A 22727-nucleotide genomic window follows, 5' to 3' on the forward strand; every position below is an offset into this window, starting at 1 on the left:
GCCAGTTATTTATTTATTTTTTTTAATTTTTTTTAAGTCCTCATACGCCTTCAAAGATGTTTTTGGTATTAATTATACTGAGAATCTTTATGGAAGCTCTTTTTGCAGAAACCCAATATGAATCTTACGGTACCACCATGTCTATAGTTAGCTCAGTCTTACACTTTACCAGACCCTTGGACTGATCAAAGTTATTGTGCGCCACAGCTCCGCCACCCATGGTGCGCCGCATTTACAATGCAATTAGTATACAAGGGGGTTACCCAATAAAGTCACTGGGACCTGGGTTTAGCAAGTACTAAGAGGAATGGGTCCCAGTGTGAACAGGGAACATATAAAACATTTTCACAAAAATTAATCCAAAACAGTTGTTGGGATCCACAAAGTTTTATTCACTATGGGATCAGGTATAATTAATACACATATCATAGCAAATAGTCAACTGTATTAAAGGTCATACAGTGCCCCAGGAAGGAGAGAAGGGGTGATAGTGTGGAGGTAGGGGAGTGATGGGATTATGTGACAGTAAAATCAGCAATTCGAAACATTTTTCATGCCATAACTTGTATAGCAAAGGTGCCACAATAAAATGGCGACATTATTTTCATGAAGGCATACAACACAATGTACAATATATATACAGATATTAGCATGTGTGGTTGCCGAAATTAGAAAGACCGTCGACGTTTCGACCCTCTGAGACTGCAGGAAGAATTAGCCTTGCTGCGGGGTCTTCATCAGGACCGGGGAAGGGGCAGAGGACCACAAGGTCAGAGAATGTCCGCGTGGCCGATCGGCTGCCCTCGTACGGAGCATTCAGACTGTATACTGACGAATTGAACCGTGGATGCTATCACCACTATATCCTAATTGACTGAATATCGGCCCATCTTGCTTCGCCGTTTTTCGGTGCAGATTCAGAAACCGCCATTGCTTTAAATTACTAAAAGACCACGCGGACATTCTCTGACCTTGTGGTCCTCTGCCCCGTCCCCGGTCCTGATGAAGACCCCGCAGCAAGGCTAATTCTTCCTGCAGTCTCAGAGGGTCGAAACGTCAACGGTCTTTCTAATTTCGGGAACCACACATGCTAATATCTGTATATATATTGTACATTGTGTTGTATGCCTTCATGAAAATAATGTCGCCATTTTATTGTGGCACCTTTGCTATACAAGTTATGGCATGAAAAATGTTTCGAATTGCTGATTTTACTGTCACATATTCCTATCACTCCCCTACCTCCACACTATCACCCCTTCTCTCCTTCCTGGGGCACTGTATGACATTTAATACAGTTGACTATTTGCTATGATATGTGTATTAATTATACCTGATCCCATAGTGAATAAAACTGTGTGGATCCCAACAACTGCTTTGGATTAATTCTTGTGAAAATGTTTTATATGTTCCCTGTTCGCATTTACAATGCAGCGCACCATGGTGCAAGGAAGGCCAGATGCGTGACGCATCTTTTGGCTTACGGGCGGCGCATTGCTGGAGTCGCGTCGCAAGCGTGACGAAACTCCTGCAATGCACAGGGGCCACCCATACATTACATAGTGCGTCACTCCTTACGCCTGCTTCAAGCAGGCGTAAGGAATTGACGTAGCAGCTTTGGGAAAGTGACTCAGTGAAATCTTGTAGATTTCACCGAGTCACTTTCCAGGGGCGTTCCTGCGACGGAACGCCCCCCTGCACCGGAACGCCTACATGAAACCTGACGCAGGTTTCATGTGGCGCAGGGCCTTACACCGTGACGCATCTCCATAGATGAGTCACGTTGTAAATGCCTCGTAGGGATGCGCCACGTTTACGCCGCCTTGCGTGACGCAACATCGGCGTAAACGTGGCGCAAGGGGCTCGTAAATCTACCCCTTAAGTTTTTGCAATATATAATTTTACCTTAAACACAACATTAATAAGGATAAATACAGGTAAAATTGGCAAAAATAAATATGAATAAATACAGACAGAGCTATCAAAACAAATGCCAGAAAACCAGGAGCCCTAGACATAACAGAACAATTGCACTGATGACTTTTATGAAAGGTAAGCAGCTCTCGGGAGGGGTGGAATCTATGCCCAATATACTGTTCAGGACGGTCCTGCAATACTGGAGCCTTTTGAAAACAGCTGATAAGATGAATCTCGTTTATCACAAACCCAAGGTCACAACAAGATGTGTGCATGACATCTTGAAGACAGAGCCTTTGAAATTGGGGTGGGTGTCAGCAGCTGGGACTTAATGCCCCATGCCCCATGCCCCATGCTTTTCAAGGGCCTGCACTGTCATTGATAAACCTATATATTGAAAGAACAAGATTGCCGAATTGTGGGGATACATTTTCGATCCGCAGGTAACCTAAGCCAACACTGGGTGTCGCCATTAAACCAGAGATGGGCAAACAAAGCATCACAATTGTGACCTTAGCACCACAATAGCTACTAACAAGCATGACTGAAGATCCTCTCTGACTCCTCATGAGTCCCAGTTGGATCAGCCTGTTACCCAACTGGGGCTCCATTTTGCTCTCCTGGTGGCGCTCAAGGGCTCATAGGACAATCTTGCAGTACAACCATTCTTGCTTTAATGCCTCCTTTTGAGTGTAGAGTCTTTTCTGCCTCCCTGTAGAGAATGGATCAGCCGGTTTCTTGTAATTTGGGGGTGAGGGGGGACAGGGAGGATGGTGTTTTACACCACCAGTTAAAAAGTACTGCATGCAACTCTGGCATTTGCCCTGTAGCCTGCAGACGAGGGGCTGCTTATAGAGCAGAGTGGGGTCCTACGAGGAGACCGTGTTCCCATGCCCCTTTCGGAGTGTGACCTCCTGCAGAATGGGGCTGCTTAACATTTTTGCCAGGGTTGATTTTAGTTTGAAATTCAGCGCTGGTAAGGGAACGTCAATGGTTACTCTCTAGACGTGCATGTGCTTATGTACCAACATGGGACCCGGAGGAGATAAATGCATAGTGTCATTACTGGCAACTTTTCCCACCCCCCACTCTGAGCATGCAAGAATGAATAAATACACAAGACAACTTTGTTATGGGAAAATATTGCTGCAGGTTTATTCCATACAAGAGTATGCAATATGTGGGTTATCTTACGGATGATCCAAGAGCGGGCAGCTGTGCCAACCTATCCTGCCCCCGCCGCCTGGTGAGCCAGCTCAGTGGGACACCCCGTCAGTGCTAAGACGGTGAGGCTGGCAAACAGAGACCGCCAGGAGAGGTGGGGGAGGCTTATATGCCTTCCCCTCCACCTGGCGCACCGGAAGGAGGCCACAGTGGCGACCTGGCAAGTGGGCTCCTGCAGAAGGCCCCTACGACTAGAGCGGCGGAGGGCAGTGCCAAAATAGCACTAAAGGGCCGCCCTTCTGGACAGGCCCCCTGCAGGGGCTGCGGACAGCTGCAGTGTTTCATTTGTAAAATATTCAGCGCCTGACAGCTTTATATCAGAGAGAAAACTTCCCTTTAATGAATCTTAATCAAAATCCCAATCTGTTTCCAGGAAAAATCAGTGATTCTCTCCGTTTAATAGTTTGTAGACTAATGTGATCCAGGGTAGTTCACCAGGTTGGGCCAGGCCTACTGTAGCGACGGTGCAGCACATGTCAGGAGGTTATACCTAAGCAGCAAACAGGCTACTTTAACAAGGAGGCAGGAATATGTCTGCTGAAGCAGAGAGCGAGCAATTGCATTCAGCTGCCTGTTAAAGATGCACTGGGTGCAACAACGTGAAAGTTCAAATGCACACTGATTACCAACTTCATTACGAGTAGCTTTACCCCCCCCCCCCCTCTCCTCCCCCACCCCCAGAGTTACCAGGACCATCTGTAGTTATAATTCCACAGGAGGGAAATGACAGGGATTACTACAAGACACTAGTAATGGGGGCATATGTAGGATGATAAAATAGTCTTGAGTCCCTTCTTGAAGTCGGTGAGTGAAGGGGAGGTTTGGAGGTGGAGTGGGAGGTTGTTCCAGGACTTGGCGGCCAGGTAAGAGAAAGAACGACCTCCACTGGGGCTCTGCCAGATCCAGGTGATGTGTGCAAGGTTGAGGGAGGCAGATCGGAGGTGTCTGGTCAGCTGGTGGTAGGTCAGGCGGTGATTGATGCAGGAGGATCCAGTGTTGTAGATTCAGCAGTTTGAACTGGCACCTCTTCTGGACGGGAGGCACTTGGATGTTTCTAATTAAGGGGGTGATGTTGGTCCATTTGGGGAGGCTCAGGTGTCCTGTATGACCTGTAGATGTTTGAGGAGATGGGTGGTGGTTCCAGCACAGTGTGCATTTCCATAGCCTAGTCGGCTGGTGATGAGGGCTTGAGTCACTGTTTTCCTGGTGCTGGTGGGGATCCACCTGAAATTATTACAAAGCATGCAGAGGGTGTGGATGCAGAGGGAGGCTACTAAGTTAACCTGGCGCTTCATAGAGAGGTTTCTGTTCAGGATGATGCCGAGGTTGTAGGCATAGTTAATGGGAGTAGGTGAGGGTCCGAGTGAGGTGGACCACCATGTGTTGTCCCATGGGTAGGTGTTCTTTCCGAAGATGAGCACTTCCGTCTTGTCCATGTTCAGCTTCAGGCAGTTGAATCTCATCCAGTTGACGACGTTGGTCATGACGTTCTGGAAGTTGACTCTGGGGCTGGCAGTGTCTTCTGTGAGAGAGTGGATGAGCTGTGTGCCGTCAGCGTATGAGATGATGTTGAGTCCGTAGATGTAAGCGATTTCGGCCAACTGAGTCATGTAGGCATTGATGAGGGTGGGGCTGAGGGAGGATCCTTCTGGGACTCTGCAGATGATGCTCTTGGGTTTGGAGATGATGGGGCGGTAGGCGGATTATCTGTGTGCATCCTGTGAGGAAGGAGGTGATCCACTTGAGAGCGTTTCCTCTGACGCCGATGTGATGTAACCTGGTGATGAGGGTATGGTGGGATATGGTGTCAAAGGCCACTTAGAGGTTAAGGAGGATCAGGGCTGCTGTTTTGCCACTGTTGAGAATTGCTCTGATGTCGTTAGTTGCAGCGATCAAGGCAGTCTGGATGCTGTGGTTGGAGCAGAAGCCGGACTCGGTAGCATTGAGTAGGTTGTTTCCTTCCAGGTGATCTGTGAGCTGGTGATTGATGGCTTTCTCTTCGACCTTGGCCCAGAAGGGCACCATCGAGATGGGGTGGTAATTCTTAAGGTCGCTGAGGTCACCGGAGGGTTTCTTGGGCATTCCACATGGTCCAACATATGCCCTCTCCTGCCCTGACCGGCATCTGTGAACATCAGACCTCACATTATCCAACTAGTCCAAACAGGAACTTATATGAAAATGTGCATTTCTATAAACCAGATCGAGGAGCCATGAAAGGAGAAGCAAAACCAATTTATGTTAGAGTAAAACATGCCTAGGGAAGCCTCTTTGCCTGGTAATATAAGTGACTAAAGCATAGAGGGGTAGGTTCCAGTCCACATTGATCATCTTGAAAACTAGACCAAAATGTGATGCACAATGGAAATTTTAGTTAGCACATTCAAACAGTGAGATCGGAGCTGGCTGAGACTAACTTATGGCATTTGTTGTGACCTGGAGGTCTCAAGTTTGAATACCAGCAAGACAATTACAGTCTTTCATTTTACGAAGTCAGTACATTGAGTACCACTGAACTGGGTCACAGTAGCACATGTTATGTAGAGCACATCAAAACTGTGATAAGAAGTGATATTTAAAAATAATATTATAGCGGGGGAAAAAGGCTATGAATATCCATTTGTATTTGTAGAGGGAGACATGCAAATGGGTGTTTTTTGGTAAACTGCAGGCTCTCAATGATAGGCTTATCTCCTTGTCTGTCTGCTGTTTCCTGATGAATGACAGAGCCATGGACGATAAAATAAAAACCATCCTCAGAGCATCCACTTCAGGCATGAAGTTCATGCACATTAAATAAAGATGTTGTAGGGAGCTCTCTGTTCACATTGTTAACAACCAATGAGCCTTAAACATACCTAGGACCCTTAAATGTACTCTGCTCAACAAAGTTACCAGATAGCTGTTTTCTCCTTCCCCAAATAGCTGCAATTGTCAGAATGCAAAGTATCAGGACTACAGCTCCCATAATGCTATTTTCTGATACATGAGAGCCATGGCCTGAAACATGACGTCTCTGGTGATATGGCGTTATCTGATAGATTTTGTCATTTAGAGGTATAGGTGGCTTTCTCCTTGCCGTGGGTGTGGCATCTGCATTTTATAGGACATTTTGTAATACTAGTAACGTACTAAAAATGTTTATTTATATACCTACGTGCAGAGGTCTCCGCCTCTGCCTTTCCTATCTTTTATGTGTGGAGATCTCGGTCAGGACTGTGAAAATCTCACAGACATAAGTGTATGTTTTAGTAGTATTTGCGGAAGGAAATGCAGCAGTGGCTGAGAAATGGGGAATAAGAAGACGTTAAGGGAAGGTTACAGAAGGGTTACGCTGGGGCACGTACTCAACCACATAAGAGCACGCCCCTTTCTGTTCTCAAATTGCCCTTCTATAGTTAATGCAGCCACAAAGGACCCACAACAGGTGTAATGTACTCCAGCCCAAAGCCATGGCCACTCACATGTACTTCAGCAACCAACTAGAGAAAATAATGGAGGTCCGAACTTAAAATAAAACCCCATAGGACCTGATGTTAAAATAATTACATTATTTAAAACACTTATAATATAATTACTTTTTATATAAAGTAAAAAACATTTTCTTAAAATAGAACACAATTATTAATACATTTTTAATTAAGAAAAAGTTCAAGACACACCTCTTTAAGGAAAGCACAATCATAAAGCAGAAAGAATCCACTTCCCCTAACAAAACCCAGTCACACCTGTATTCACCTGTTTACCCTATCTTTGCATTTGACCCTGAATAGCGGTTCGCTACCTGTTGGCACTTTGCAAATGCTACATACATAATTGTCTTTCTGCACTTGCAGAATAACTTAAACTGTGAAAGCTGAAATGAAAAGACAAGACAGAGATGTGGGAGTAAAATGAATGGATAAGTGGATATATTCTACTTAGTTTTGTACAGTCCCGCAGTTGGTAAAAATTAGGAACAGCAGCCATGCTTTTAACAGCTGTCAACAACCAGCGTGAGAAAACTCTGTCGGAAATTATAGCTTTAAGTAACTTCCTCTTTCAAAGGCAGACTGGGAGATTTTAGTAGTTGAAATTCGCATAAAATGGTGGAATAAAGCAGCATTGTGGTTTGGCAAATCTGTAAACTGAATCAGGGATCCTTTTCGTCGTTGAACAGTGTTTTTTGTCCCAAAGCAGAAGTTAATGAAGGCCACTGTGGCATACTTACACGCTCCTGGCCAGCTGTGTCCCAGATGAGAAACTTATGAAGTTCATTACCACAAGGCACCGTTTTCGTCATAAAGGATGCGCTGAAATTGTGAAATAATATTGAATGATTAATCAGATTTTTATGGGTTCCAAAAATTAGCAATTTCAAAACTACCATCTGCATGTACTTTCAAATCCCCCCGAGAGATTGGATGATGACGTTTTACCTAGATCTGTAAAATGAGATAAGGTAGAAATGAAACAGTGTGCAATTCACACCGGAGTAAATATGGAAATTACTCCTGTTTTAGGCGTACAAACGTGCATAGTTTACAATGAATTGCCAAGTACAATGAATATCTATGTAACTCAGGTGTATTGGTTGTATGGTTATTTATGCACAAGGGTAAAGAATGCAAAAAACAACAAAGTGATGGAAAGGATTCTAGTCCATTGTTTGTCACCCACTGTGCCACTTTAGGCAGAGACCAGCCATAAGTCCAGACTGGGTCCCCTGTTCACTGTGCCGTGGGATGTTAGACACATCGCACTACGAGGTCAAAACACATTGAAACCAGTCTGGGGGTGCTGGTGTTCCAGTTAGAGGAAACTGTCCTGGCAGTGTATGGTAGACTGTTCCTATTGGAACAGGACCAAGGCGGATTTGAATATGGCTGGTTCTTGTCCAAGGTGGCAAGGTGTGCAAAAAAATTGATGCACTGGAATGTGGCCTTGGCTACTTACCAGTGAATGAGATTGTCCAGCATTCAATCAATCACTTATTTGTTTTTCTCTATGAATTGCCCTAGATGGGAGGGCTATGCCTGGACATGGCCCCTGTGCTCACTGTACATAGAGCTCAAGATGCACCTTACTGACAAGGCCCAATCAGGCTGAAACCCGTCTGAGGTTGCCTGCATTTCTGTTCAAAGGAGTGTGACCAGAAAGTTCAGGCTGTGCTAGCGGTACTGGAGCAGAAGCAAGGCTGAGTTATAAATGGCTGGCTTCTGTCTGAGGTGGTAAGAGTCAAGAAAATGATCTACTAAAATGCGACTCGAGAATTTGGCACGTGCCAGATTAATCCACTCCACCATCACGTTTTTGTTGTTCTCTGTGTACATGAATGACATTACTATACAATTGTGAATTAGTATAGGTCAATTTCCCTAAACATGCACAAGTAATGTATGCAATCAACACAAAATGTTCCAATTCCACTATTATGTTGCCTTTATACTTTCCCCAACAATTGTTTGTTATTATGTGAGTCGCCAAAAACAATGGATGAACTTCAAGGAGCACAATAATATGAAAATGTTTCATACGACGTTTGAAGGACACTGGCCATCTCTCGCCAGGACTGATGCATCTCATTGGCTCCCACCCAACCAGAGGGCCGAACTCAGGGTCTCATCCCTTGTGCACACAACCTTGATGGTCACGCACCCATTTACCTTGCTAAACCGTTGACATCATGCCAGATGGCCAGATGTCTAAGATAAATAACAATATTTATATCTGGACAAGATACAAACTTTTCGGTGAACAGAACGTTCATGCAGGACTCCTCCAGGTGGAACTCGCTTCCTGTACCTCTCTGGACACTGCTGTGTACTGAAGACGATATTGTAGGGTTTATGAACCCTCATCATTTCTGACAGGCGCGTAGGTTGGGCCAGAGTTACTGCTATAGTTCCAGTGCCAACTACTACTATTCTTCATGATTCTGCCCAAATTTACCCATTTCCCTTCCTTTCCCTGAAAGCGCTTTGTCTGCGTCAGAGCTATATAACTGCCTCCAGGTCCAGTTGATGGTAGAAATGCCTTGTTCTTTGACTGCCTCTTTGAACGTGCGGGGATAGTAAGAGTCGGTCGATGGGGTCGGTAGTGTGCTGAGTCGCATGTCCCTTGCTAGGACACACTATCACTTTATTTCTACAGCTGCAATATCCACAGAAGAGGCCGGCTTGAGTAAGTAGCTTGAGGTGTGTTTCCATTTCGTATACACCCAAACAGAACGTAACTTTGGAATACTTTGTTTTGTGGGCATGATCGCCCATAAGTAATGGAAAGTGGGCACCTACTGTTGCTGTCCTGCTGTTGAACAGCCCTATCTCGCAGGGATGGTATGGACCTCGAGTTCAGTGGCATCATCGAGTCAAGGAGATCCGTGTTCAAAACAGTCATCAGCAAAGTTGTGATGGCCAGGAATACCTCCTGATTTTGTAATGCCCTTCTGCACTCTATTTAGCTGCACAGTGATGCTCTGAGGGGCTCTGGGAGTGCTTCCAGGTTCAGATGGAGCTGCACAAAACAGGTGTTGATTCCCAGGAATCACCTTACTTCCTGGACACAATTTGTGGCTGTAATATTATATTATCTCACTACTTCTTCAAACTAACTCAGATTTTCAAACAGTGTCTGTTAAGACTTACTCTTGGGCATCAGAAATGTACATGTTCTCCCATGCTATGTCAGACCACCGTATTTCTCCTTTTCAAGCATCACTCTTATTTGCTCCTGCAGCTGCTCTTAGATTGTTGCAGAGAACAGAACATCACTGCACCTACGGTAATGCAGTCAACACCTTTCAAATTGTTTTGAAATACATTAGTGGTCCTGGATTCACCAAAAGCTCAGGTGCTTGTACCCTGGCGGGCTCATCTGGCATTCAGGGTGTTGGGATGTAAAGGCAATCTGAGTATGTTGTTTAATTTTATTGTGTCGCATTGAGTTTTACTGAAAGGTGGTTCATCGTCAATGGCTTGAGGATGGGTCAATGTTGGTAAGGGAAACAGCCACTACAACGCGGCCGTTTCCAAGGATAACCTTAACCACGCATGCATCACAACGCATGCGTGGTTACCACGAATAGTCTTTACCACGCATACCTTTACTACGAGATACGTAGTAAAGGCATGTGTGTTAAAGGCTAAAATTAAAAAAGGGGGTTTAGGGCCCCCCCCCAAAAAGACATTTGAAAAAAAGGGGGTGTTTGGGGGGTCACCGCCCCCCCCCCAAAGAAACGCACCTGTTTCCGTTGCGATGTGGAGGAAATCAGCGTCGTTAGAGGAAACGGAAAGACAATTCCGCTTCCTTTTTACAACGTGCAACGTCACCTCAGAAGATCTTGGAGAGGAGACGACATGGAGAGGTAAGGGGAATTTTAGTTTAAAAAAAATATATATATATAAGGATTGAGGGGTTGTGTTACGCAGGGGTCCAAATTTAGGGTTAAGGGCAGGGGAGGAGTATTTGTTAAAAGGGTTTAGGGGTGGGGTAATCGCAAAGGGAAACATTTTAAGGGTTCTCTGCAGGGGTAATTCTAATAAGGATTGGGAGCTGGGGGTGGAGGGTCACGCAGGGGTACAGGGGAGGGGTATTTAAAAAAAAAGAGAGAACTGGGGAGGGGGCAAGGGATTAGTTATAGGTAATGGGCAAGGGGTCTGAGATAACCTTTACCAAGAGTATGCCCTTACCATGCATGAATTTGCAACGAAAATTGTTGTAAAGGTATGCGTGGTAAAGGAATATTCGTGGTAAAGGTTATGAGTGGTTATGGCATTCGCGTTGTAACGCATGCGTGGTAAAGGCATGGGTTGCAACGGAATGCGTTGTAACGTCATACAACCTGGGAGTAAAGGGTTCCATGTGCGAAGTGCAGTCCCAAAGTATTTGCTACCACAATATGCTTTCCTTACTCTAAGAGCGAATTCGTTTTGTGATATTTAAGAGCACAAATAGGAAAATAATCAGACAAAATGAAAGCTACGATGTAAAAGCCTTTCATAGATTGGAATGCATTTGAAGTAGGACTAACAGGTTGGGAGCTTCATCAGGATTCTTAAACTGGCTGAAGTCCAGTGTTTGCTCCAATAACATCTCCAATGATCCCAGCCTCTCTGTTCCAGGCCCAGATTGAAAAACTCACCAATTCCTTTACTTTCTCAATTAAAAAATGTAAGATATGAGAATTCCACTTTGCACTTCTACTAACTAGTGAGTTTTGCAGAGAGGTAGCACAGACTCCTGGGGCCCCTGGGGTGCAGGCCCTTCATCTGGTCCCCATTCAACCTAATGCCCATGAACGTCTGTCACAGGAGTCTCAGGTGCTCCAATAATTTCTATAAAATAGAATAAAAGGCTTATGTTACATCACTAAAGTATGACACTCCTCTCACCTGGCTAGGTGGAAGAAGAAGCTGGATGTGCACAAAGAGAGGGCCTCATTCATTTGTACATTCATTCAGTAAAATGCTATCCTGTACACACAGTCGCCCATCTACTGCCATGGATCTCCGCATAGCCATGCGCATAAGTTCATACGCATGCTTGCCCACTAACTGGACCACCCTAGAATACATTTCAATGAATTTACTCGAATCTTTCATCCATCATTATCCCTTTTACAGTTGGCCGCCTTTAGTCCCTAATTATGAGAAATGAGACCTTTAAACAGCCTTGAAGTGCCCAGAAAAAGAGGAGCAGGGCATGGCCCACCTGCAGCTGCTCCCCTGGAAGAAACCTTAAAGTTCTGCAGCATGTAGCACACCTTTTCTGTTGCAGAACTAGCATAAAAATGTATGGGAACTGTGAGCCTGAGTGCAGTGGGGTTAGGGGCCAGGGGCACGGCTAAAAGAACAAAGTATTAGGTACCTATTTGGCTGGCCTTTCACCTAAATATAATGCATACACCTTTGATGGAGCAAGGATTCGCACGAAAAGCGACTTGCTTGTATCGTGAACCTCGAATAACCCTAATTGTATAATCAACATGTTTGTCTTACTAATTCTTTCCTTTTCCCGTTGACATTGGGTAGCCGAGAGAAGCTTGCTTATGTGTTTTCTAATCCTAATACGCTTGCAAATTAAAATGGCTGCTGCTACGCGGGAATTTCTACTGCGCATGCGTCTGTCATACCCACGTGACGTGACGTACTCGCAGTTGTGGAGGGAAGTCTGTCGCATCTGCGCACTAGTGTTAAAATGGCTGTTCTGTGTTCTCACATGCAAGAGGCTTGCACTGCTGCTTTTGCTAAGCTGTTCTGCCCAATTCTCATGCTATAGTTTATTATAAAGTAATAGGTATAGTGTAGAAAGTCATGGTATACAGTGTAATCATGTATTTCTGTGTTCTAAAACGGTTTCCTTTTACTTTTCATGTATCGTAATCTCTGGGCCTGAGAGGTGCTTATTACTCCATCTTGGAAGTCTTTTCTGCGCATGACAGTCGGCAGCGAGAAGATGAACTTTATTATTGAACTCGGGCCAGCCCCAGCCAAGATGCGCCTGGGAAGCTGAACCCTAACCCTGCTAGAAGAAGCTAAACTGTACTCAAATTATTACAATGTATTTAATGTAAAATTCACCATTGTTAGGTGGAAGGAATATGTCATAAGAACCTCAATTTGATGGGCGTGAACAAAATTTGAATAGGAGACGGCAAAATTCAGAATAATAGGTGGTGTGATGACCGGTCTTCCTCCTTTGTCCAATCAAAATTGGGGATCCTTACACTTGCAACATTGGGGGGTGGTACACTTACCTGAAAAAACAGTATAATTAGCATAGGTTTAGCTAGAGAAATTGTCTGACTTGTCTGAATAGCTGACCTGTCACTGACCCAACGCACTCAATAGGTGACTAAGAGCAGAGAGCTGCGGAGTACTCTGTCGGGAGGTTCGAGAGCCCAATCAGGGTTTTTGGGAAGTGAAAGTGCTGGCGAAGCACTTTGCTGGTGAAAGCTGTAACACAATCAGGGTTTTGGCAGATTCCTTGCAGAGAGGGAGTAGCGCAGGTGTTGCAACCGAAACTGCGGGTGCTGGTCTTAACCTTTGGTGGTCCAGTCCTGATCCAAATTCTGGGGTTATCCTGTCCTGAATTTCCATGAGTTGCACCTGCTCGTCTACTGGCACCGAAGTCTTTGGGGTTCCTCCTGTCTTTTCCAGCTGACCCATAGCCAGGGTTGGTCTTCACACTATTCTAGGTGAATATAAGTCTGTGTGGGTAATTGTCAAATAACTTGCATCTTTTTCTTTACCTTCCCTGAATTTGCAAAGCTTTGATTGCATATGTTCCATTCTTTCCATTCCCTTAAGTAAATAATAAATTCATGGTTTACTGTTTATTAGCGTGTTCCACTTTTCGACCCACCTTTTAGACAATGCTTAATGTTTCCATAATAGTATATGTTCCCTTTCTTACCCTCCCTTTAAGGAGATACGCTGAATTTATAGTGTGTTCCAATTCTTACCTTACCTATAGTTATTGTGCTAAATCTGAATCTCAAGTTGCATATTTGTGTTCTCTTTTTCCAAACTGCCAATAATTGCAAAAGTTCTTGGGTCTAGTATGTTCCCTTTCTTCACCTTCCTTTAGTCATAATTGCAAAAGTCTGTTCTCGAAATAGCATGTTTCCTGTTCTTACCTTCCCTTTATTTCGAGTTTTCTAAATGGTTGGCATAATCTATCTGTTGCATAGCTATACACTGTTTCTGATCTTGGTTATTGATAGTTTAATAGCTTTCAATATGTGGCTCATGACTTTTGATGATGATTAGATAAAGAATTGAACCTACCCTGAGTCTGTGGTTATTAGATCAATGCAAATGTTATAGTATTTTTGAGTGCCTTTCTTTATAAAACTCCCTGATTCATCGTGACCTTAGGTATCTAGTGACAAGGATTGGTAAGTCAACGGTAAAGGTATTAGTAGGAAAAATACACTGGTATTAAAGAGCGTAGGTTTCCTGACTGAATAAATGTATGTTTTTGAATTATGGGCCCAGGGGAGTATTGGTAAAATCCTAGTCGGGTGACTAGCGTGCTCTATCACCTTAAATGAACTATAAATGCAATTAAAAGGAATCTCTGGGAAAAGCATTCTTCTGGTAGCAAACCTAGTTGGTTAATAAGGTCACTTTAGATGTTTGTGTGTTGAAACAAAGGGTCACGAATCCAGTCTTGTTTTGGTACCCTGCAGACTAATGACACGAATGTAATGCTATGAATTCCCAGCTGTGACAGAAAGCAGAGTGAATATAAAGGCAATAACTGGAAAAAAGGAGTTACTAACAGTATAAGACGTTTACAAAATTTATTATACAAAGTCTAAACATGGATCCCAGTAGCTTTTAGATTTGCTGATTACCTAGTTGCACACATTTATATTTCTTTCAGGTGAGAAGCACCCTGGAGAGAAGGCGTGTGTCTGTCCTTCCTCTCGAGATCCTTTCCTTCCTGTTTCAGCCTGAGGCAATTCAAGACCACTATTAACCAATGAGGAGTGGTTGTTTATAGCAAACAAATGGTAACTGTTTTGGTAAAGTTAAAAAAGCTTGGGAACGTCATTTCCAGTAGATTCTGTCCACTGCAGACTCTGTGCAAAGACACAAATATCAGCAACACATGCATTATCCCTCTCAGCTCCCTTGGCTAAATATGAGGTTGAAGCTCTGACATGCAAGTTACAATCTGAACCATCAAATAATCTCTGTTCATTTCCTTTTCAACCTTTTCCTCTTCTCTTTTCTCTTTCTGTTGCCTCCTCTTGCCTACTTTTGCTGTTTCACACTGGTGCTCTCTCTACCACATGCTTCCTCTTTTCTGTTTCCTGTACCTCGTTTTTTGCACGGCCCTCCATACCTTTCTCTTTTCATCCTTTTCTGTCAACCTCAGCATATTTTAGTATATTTTTCATTCTTTTCTCTGCCCCACCACCCTCTATGATTCTCTTCTCTCTTTCACCGTTCTCTATAAGGGCGATACTCATTCCTTTTCTGCTTCTATTCATTTATTTTATTTATACAGGATTTATAATGCGCATGGCTGCCTCAGCAACGAGGCGTACCAGCGCAGCCAGAGACCGGGGAGGAGCGGGGGGATGCAACAAGCGTCCTATGTTAGATGGTAGGGAACAACCATGTCTTTACAGCCTTCCAAAATGTCAAAAGATTGGATATGACTCGGATGTTCGCTGGGAGGAAATTCCAAAGTTTGGCCGCCAACAGGCCAAATAAGCGGCCCCCCGCCTTAGCTTTCCTTACTCGAGGGACACACACCAGCCCACAGTTGTCGGATCTCAGAGCACGCCCGGGCAGATAGGGCTTCAATAAACCCGTTAGCCCGATAGGGGCTTGGTGCATCAAGATTTTGTGCGCAAAGCACAGCACCTTAAAATGAATACGAGCTTCAATAGGCAGCCAGTGCAACTTAGAGAGCACATGAGTCACCGACTGCGACCTAGGAATCGCTACTAGCATACGTGCTGCCGCATTCTGGACCCTCTGGAGGTGTTTAATACTCGTTCTATTGGCGCCTAGATATAAAGCGTTGCCATAGTCAAGCCTCGCAAGAATGGAGGCTTGCAAGATGGTTTGGCGCACTCCGGGAGGGAAAATCCCTGTTCACTCTCATTATTTTAACCTTCTGTCTCTTGTGTCACACACTTCTCTGTCCCAATCTACCTCCTTTGTTTCCTTTCTCGCCCCCTTGTTTAACCCACCCTCTTTCTGTGCCCTACCCTTCCCCTTCTCTGTGCTTTGACGCACTCTACCGCCCACCCCCAGGTGATAGCAGTAGAAGCTCCTACCAGACTGCAGTGGTGAGACAGGGCAGTGGGTTTGGGGGAATGAAAAGTTTTTAGCTTTTTTTAAAACAATTACCTGTCTACGGCCGGCCAGCCGGCAGCTGCCTCTCCTTGCCTTCTTCATCTCCAGCCGGCCGCCGCCGCTCATCTGCCTTCTTCATCTCCAGCCGGCCGCTTCCTCTCCTCCATCCTTTTCATATTGAGTCCAGCAGCAGGAAGCACCCAGGCTCAGAATGCTACAATGCAACATTGTGATTGGTCCGATCACCGTGGTTCGACGCTCAGACTGGCAGTGGGAGCCTGGGCATGTTCTCCACCCAGGCAGTAATGCAGCTTGGGAGGAGAACGGCCGGCCGAAGCTTCATGCGCAATTACAGAAAGAGCCCACCACTCCTCCTCCTGCAGTGCTTTGGCGCAACAGAGCCCAGCTCCGCCCGCACATAACTAACTGAGCCACTGCAGTAGGAAAAATAAAATGATAACGCTGCATTATTATCATTATATTTTTCTTCTTAAAATGCTCTCAGAGCAGTGCAGCAACGCTCCTCTGCCTTAGGGGAGGAGGTGCCGCGGGGTGGTAGGAGTAACAGGCATAGCCGCCAAGGATGCTACAGTCTCCTTGTGAAGCTCTTGTCCGTCAGCTCTCAACGCTCACTGCTCTCAACTCACATCCAATTTTAGATACCCTCTTGTTGGCTGGAAAAAACAATTTTTGTGTATATTTTGAAATCTGTCTGAATATTTGTTATCCATACTAATATAATAAAGAGAGAGCCCAAACCTTTGAGGCGGGTAATCTCAGGAACCACAGCACCAATCACAACACCCAATACAGCGTTGGAAAGGGCAGTTGCAGCAGAAGGACATAGGCTATGCAGACGCCCACCACATACATTTAAAAAGTAAAAGAACCATGCCAGAAAAGTAGTCCCTTGTGGGCGTGTCTGCGTTGTGCTGTGGGCTTGTAAACTATAAATACACAATCACACTGTACTCGGCTTCCTTTATGTCTGAAATCCATATAACCCATGGTTATTGCCATTGTGCATTTTAGGTATCACAGTAGAATTTATTATTGTTTCCACAAGAACCGTTGTTTCTTGATATACGGCTGGAAAAACGAGGCTCTCTTAGCAATAAATACAACATTTCAGCCTTGTATCTTTCTGAGTATATGTCTGCAGGCAGAGGCAGTGGAGCAAGTGGAACACACTAAAAGCTGCATTCCCACATCCAATTCTAGCTCACACGCAGTGGTGCTGAGAGAGAACACAGACAATCAGCTGTACATGTAGCATGGTATGGTAAGCACTTTCACACCCAACTTGGTCACACAATGTGCTCTTTCACCACAGGCACTCTTCCTGCAAAAGCATTTTTGCTAATTCCACACTTTGACGACATTAGAGCACTCTGGCACCCTACACTCTCTCCACACCATCGCTGTCCAACCCTGCACTCTCACACAAATCTCACAACTGCACTATCTCACACCCAACACTTTAACGCCATTGTGTTCTCAACACCTCTCACAACACCGGAACACTCTGGCACACATGATTAGAGCGGCAAACCCTGATGCAGAGGTCTAGCCTGGGACCAGGGTTTAATTCCCCGCCAGGGTTCAATTCCCCGCCTCGGCGGGTCTTGGGCTCAAAAATTCCACAGACCTGATAATTCTCGCCTCGGTGCCTATTCCAATCATGGAGTCCCACTCTGCAACTCTGGGCAATAGCTTGCTTAATCTCCACAACGGCCCCCACAACGCTAAGGATGCCTGGCCTCCACCTTGGGGGTGCCCAGGAGTGGACACCTTACAGGGAAAGCCAGGATGGGTTGTACAGCGGTATTCGTACAAGCACCTTGAGACCCTTGCGGGTGAGTAGTGCGCTATACAAGTATCAATTTACAACTTCTCCTGAGAACAAAGTGTAAAGATAAGGATTACGAGGCACACGAAGAGAAGAGACTACAAACAGGATGCAAGTAACAACTTCAAGTTCATTGTTTCGACAGGATGTCCACATGAACAAATCCAGTAACTGAATGCCACCAACTGCCACCCCCACCTATATATACACACCCCAGGGTTTTAAAGCAGACTTGCCTTCTGTGACCCGCACATAAACCCCCGAAGAAAGCATCTTCTGAAATAGACACAAGCGTTTCACAATGTGTCCCACTCGTGTCCATTTCGTACAACAGCAAGGTATATGAAAGTAAATGATACACGAGCGCGACATGACACATGACACGCTCCTGCATACAACACAAAGGCCTTGTAAAGTTCGCCAACTCCGAAAAAAGTCCACCTTCAGAAATAAAAAAAGAAAACTTGTAGCGCTACTCCCTATGAACTCTAAGCCCATGATCAGCAACAGAGAAGTGTTTCTAGAACTATAAATCATTCATGGTAAAGGATAGAACTGGCTATTGAATGCTGCTTGGAGTTTATATGTTTGCTAGTTTGATCATCTTTTTAAAATGCTCGGATATATGTGTGTTTATTTAATACCCCTATGTGTTATATAAAACCTTTTTTGACTTTTACTTCTGTCGGCTACCTATATATATAAGAAATAAACGGCCTCTCCAGAGGTATTTCTAAAAGTAACCTTTTTCCTGAATGTTTGTCCTGAATTTTAACCGTTTTCTCTGAATTTTTAGTCGTTTGCTCTGAATTTTTAGTCAGTGCTCCCAATCTGCCTTCTTGCCAGGCGGTCTCCTTTAGCGAACACTGGAAAGCTTAATATGTACTTTATAAGATTGTTAACTTTTTTTTCGCTCTCACAATATGACCCGAGTGTGCCTTTGTGGAACGTGCTTTGACAACATTGCTGTGCTCATCTTATTCAACATCTGCCTTACAGAGCACGATAAATAAAGACTGCAGTGCGTTTACCAAAACTCGACAAAAATAAGTTAGTGGCGTACATTCTTTTTGCTTAGTCATGCTTAGATTACTTCCAGCTGTGTTGCTTCGTGAGGAAGATATTTTGGCGGTAGCACGCTCAGATAGTCCTCAGATGACTGCTCGAATACTGTTTACAACCTTCCCTTACTGAGTAAATACCAATACAGCAGACGAGGCCTTAGAACGGCGTGAAAAACTTAATTTCCAACTGCTGCCTTCAATAAAACCGTCTCTCTGTGAAAAAACATGTGTTAACAAAAATCATCTTGACTCTGGAAAAAATATACATCTAAAGGTGCATACTGGGATGTGTCAAAGACCGAGGGCCAGCATTCTACAGCTTTGAAGACTTCCAGCTACTTTCATAATGAAAGACAGAACCTCCACCGGGGACCCAAACAAGCACTGGCTAAGCCAATCGGTCTGGCATTGGCTGCAAGACTTTGGCTGTCAATGCTTGTTTTGTCATGATTTTTGCAAAACTGTATTGCTGTGGACGCTACCATGCTCTTATCAATCTAAAGGGAAAAAAATATTGGCCACAAGCAAAAAATATTTCTTGGTCTCAAAAATAAAACAGGGCCTGGCACTTAGGGGAACTAGTTTATGAATGGATGTGCTCCATGTGAGCGAGCAGAATGCCAGAACCTAGCCAGTGGTTGAAGTGGAGTGATTCAATTCTCCATGCTGTTTGCTGTGGGAGAGAAAGATAACAGGGAATGTCACACAGACTAATGGATAAAGAAGTCGGGCTGAAAAGCCCCTCTAAATAAGTATATGTATAATTTTAGTAAAATCTAATGTCTTGGCTAGCGCCAGATCTAAACATTAACTAATACAGAAAGAAAACTCGCTGCTACGCCTGAATTTCTTCCTCCAAAACATAAATCCTACTCCACAGCAACTGTTGCAAATCTCCAAAGGCACGCCATGAAATAATATCCACAGAAAACGCAAGCACTTTTCCACCCAGGCAGGGTTTATTTCAGCAGATGTATGTTAACAAAGTGCATGTAACCAACTGATGCTGAGCAACCGCCAGCCCTGACATATATATATATATATATATATATATATATATATATATATATATATACATATATACATATATATATATATGTATACATATATACATATATATATATATATATATATATATATATATATATATATAAATAAATCCACATTTGTAAAGCACTAACTATCACCCGTAAGGTCTCTAGACGCTGGGGGCAGTCGGGAAGATTAAGCAAGCTATTGCCCAGAGTCACATGGTGGTGGGCTAACCTGCCCCCAGTGCCAGGGATCGAACCGTGATCCCCAGATTCCAGCGTCAGTCGCCCTGGCCGAGGCGCCACACCTCTAGATATATATATGTATATACACAACACACCCTTTGAATTAATGCATTCCCAGGAGCACGCCATAAGTGCAACATCCCCATTTCATGCTTGTGTACACATCGTTAAAGAAACAGCATTAATTGAAATAGACACAAGCGTACCACCCCATGTCGTGCTAGTGTATGACAACACCATGTAACACACTTTTCCACCTTATTTTTTGTTTCATTTTATTTTTTTACGACAACACATGATCTTGAAATCTAATGGTGGGGGGGGGGGTTTGCGTGTCCACATGCTTCATGCTCCTAGGTGCACCCATAACATCAACTACTTCCCTGGGAAAAGAATTCCCCTTCATGCCTGTGTTCTCAACACAATCAGATTCTTCTACATCCAGAGAGACATTGTCCATCTGTTCGCATGACGGAATTACCTCTCTTTGAACAGGGACACCCTATTGAGAGATTCCAGATGCTTCCACACTCCACTTGGCCAGCGATCTTAAAAACATCAATGACTCGTGTAGGATCCGACTAACATGCTAACCTGGACATTGGTTTTCCTTTTCATGGGGCGAACTATCTCATCAATAGTTACACTTTACTTTGCATACTATTAGCTACTTTTCTTTTCCTTTTCAACTTTTACTCCTCTACTCTGCACCAGATTTCCTTAAAATCCATAACATCAACATAATCAAAACCTTTTTCCTTGTTCGTCAACCATCAGGGAACCAATTTCGTGCTAGGTTTCCGTCCCCTCAATAATTCAAATGGGATCACAGAAGTCACTGAATTGGGTGAAGTCCTGTATGCCAACAACATGGCTTATGATGTCTTCCTTCAATTCAAATCCCCTTTCACTGACACCTGAATAGTTTCCTTTACCACTCGGGTGAACCTTTCTACTTGACCATTCGCTTCAAGGTGGAACACAGCAATTTGTTTATGCACCACACCACACTTCTCCAGACAACTTTCCATATAGTTTCTAACAAACTGTGGTCCATTATCAGCTACCACTTTTTGAGGAATCCCCTTCCTGCAGGAACCTCATCCAAAAACTCCACAACATTTTCTGAGGTGACACCCTTCACCATTTTAATTTCTGGCCATTTGGAAAAATAATTCACCATAACAATGCCAAATGCCTCCTGTCTAGGTTACACTGAAAATGGGCCAATAATATCCAGACCCGATTTCCACGATGGAGCCTCAGAAAACTCAACAGGCTGGGGATCAGGAGTTAGCGCCTTTACGACACACCTTTATTTGATGTTCTACAAACATATCTATCCCTGGCCACAAACAATTCTCCCAGACCGGTCTCCTAGTGATTACATTACCCAAGTGTCCTTCCTCACTAGTGTCTTCGACAGTTTACCAATCTCATTGTGAACACGATAGGCAAAATAAGCCTGTGTATCTTGAGACCATCGAGTATATCTCGGGCTCCCGTATACGATCTATATCCTTTGGACGCCGTCCAAAGGATATAGATCGTATACGTCGTAAACTGTCGAAGACACTAGTGAGGAATAAATTACAATACCATTCAAAGGTGGATTGGTCTATAGAAATTCCTGATACTCAGCGGTTCTTACATCTGCAAGTTATACCATTCTTTTGCCCTGAGGAAGTCATTGGGTGATGCCCCTTGACGAAACACGTGTTGGCGTTTGGCTGTTGTAAATTATATCAGGACTGTACTGCTGTATCTACAAGTCTTCGTGATCATCTGGAAGAGAAATAAAATAAGGACTTTTTTCAAACTTGGATACATGGATATGGACTTTCATTGTTTGAATTGATATCATCTGTAAATCAAACAGATACACTCATATATTTTTGTGCTCAGGGAACTCTGCAAAACTTGTTATTGTGACAATAATTACGGTTGTAATTTACTGTCTCTTGACAGCGGTGGGTAGTAGCTGTCTGTGGTTCCCTTGATGCCCCACTTTAAGATAGTAAGCTGTAAACTTATTGCCTGATAGGCTATGCGCTGATAATACCTCACTACCTATCCTTCGAAGTATGTGTTAGGAAATGTTCAACTGGCAGAGCATAAGATTCGTACAGTGCCAAAAACGTGTGTAGATATCCCGAGTCAATTCATACAGTTCAAGACATGTGATTGATGCCTTAGTCCATGGCATCTATTAGCTAAACTCTCCGTCTTGGTGATCACGGGTAGGCCGCACATTGGCAAATCTGGTGAATAGGCAATGGTTAGTGATTTACTATTATATTATTTAAACAACCAAATAAATATAATAACATCAATAGCTTGTCTAGCAACCTAGTTGTTGTTCAAACTACCATTATGATAAATATGACACTCCAGTTTCATTAAACAATGCATGCATTGGATGGATATGCACAATCATCTCTTTATCACGAAACGGGGATAATGGTTTAACCCTTTAGTTAACCAAATCCTCCAGCAATGCACTGAAAGGGGTCTAGCATTTACCCCAACATTCTTGCCCATTCCATATTACAGAGTTGACCAGTGAACAATACATTACAAGAAGTGGAGAGGAGTT

General features: G+C 44.0%; 1 protein-coding gene across 1 annotated transcript in view; it reads right to left on the bottom strand.

Moving 5' to 3' along the window:
* RAB31 (RAB31, member RAS oncogene family) overlaps positions 1–22727 on the bottom strand; it is a 321603-nt gene that overhangs the window by 139372 nt on the left and 159504 nt on the right. Inside the window, exon 3 of the mRNA XM_086964939.1 lies at positions 7352–7433. Coding sequence (XP_086821065.1) covers positions 7352–7433 — 82 coding nt within the window. The remainder of the gene's footprint in view (positions 1–7351; positions 7434–22727) is intronic.

The sequence above is a fragment of the Lissotriton vulgaris genome, chromosome 4_1 (genome assembly GCF_964263255.1).
Source record: "Lissotriton vulgaris chromosome 4_1, aLisVul1.2, whole genome shotgun sequence".
Lineage (NCBI taxonomy): Eukaryota > Metazoa > Chordata > Amphibia > Caudata > Salamandridae > Lissotriton > Lissotriton vulgaris.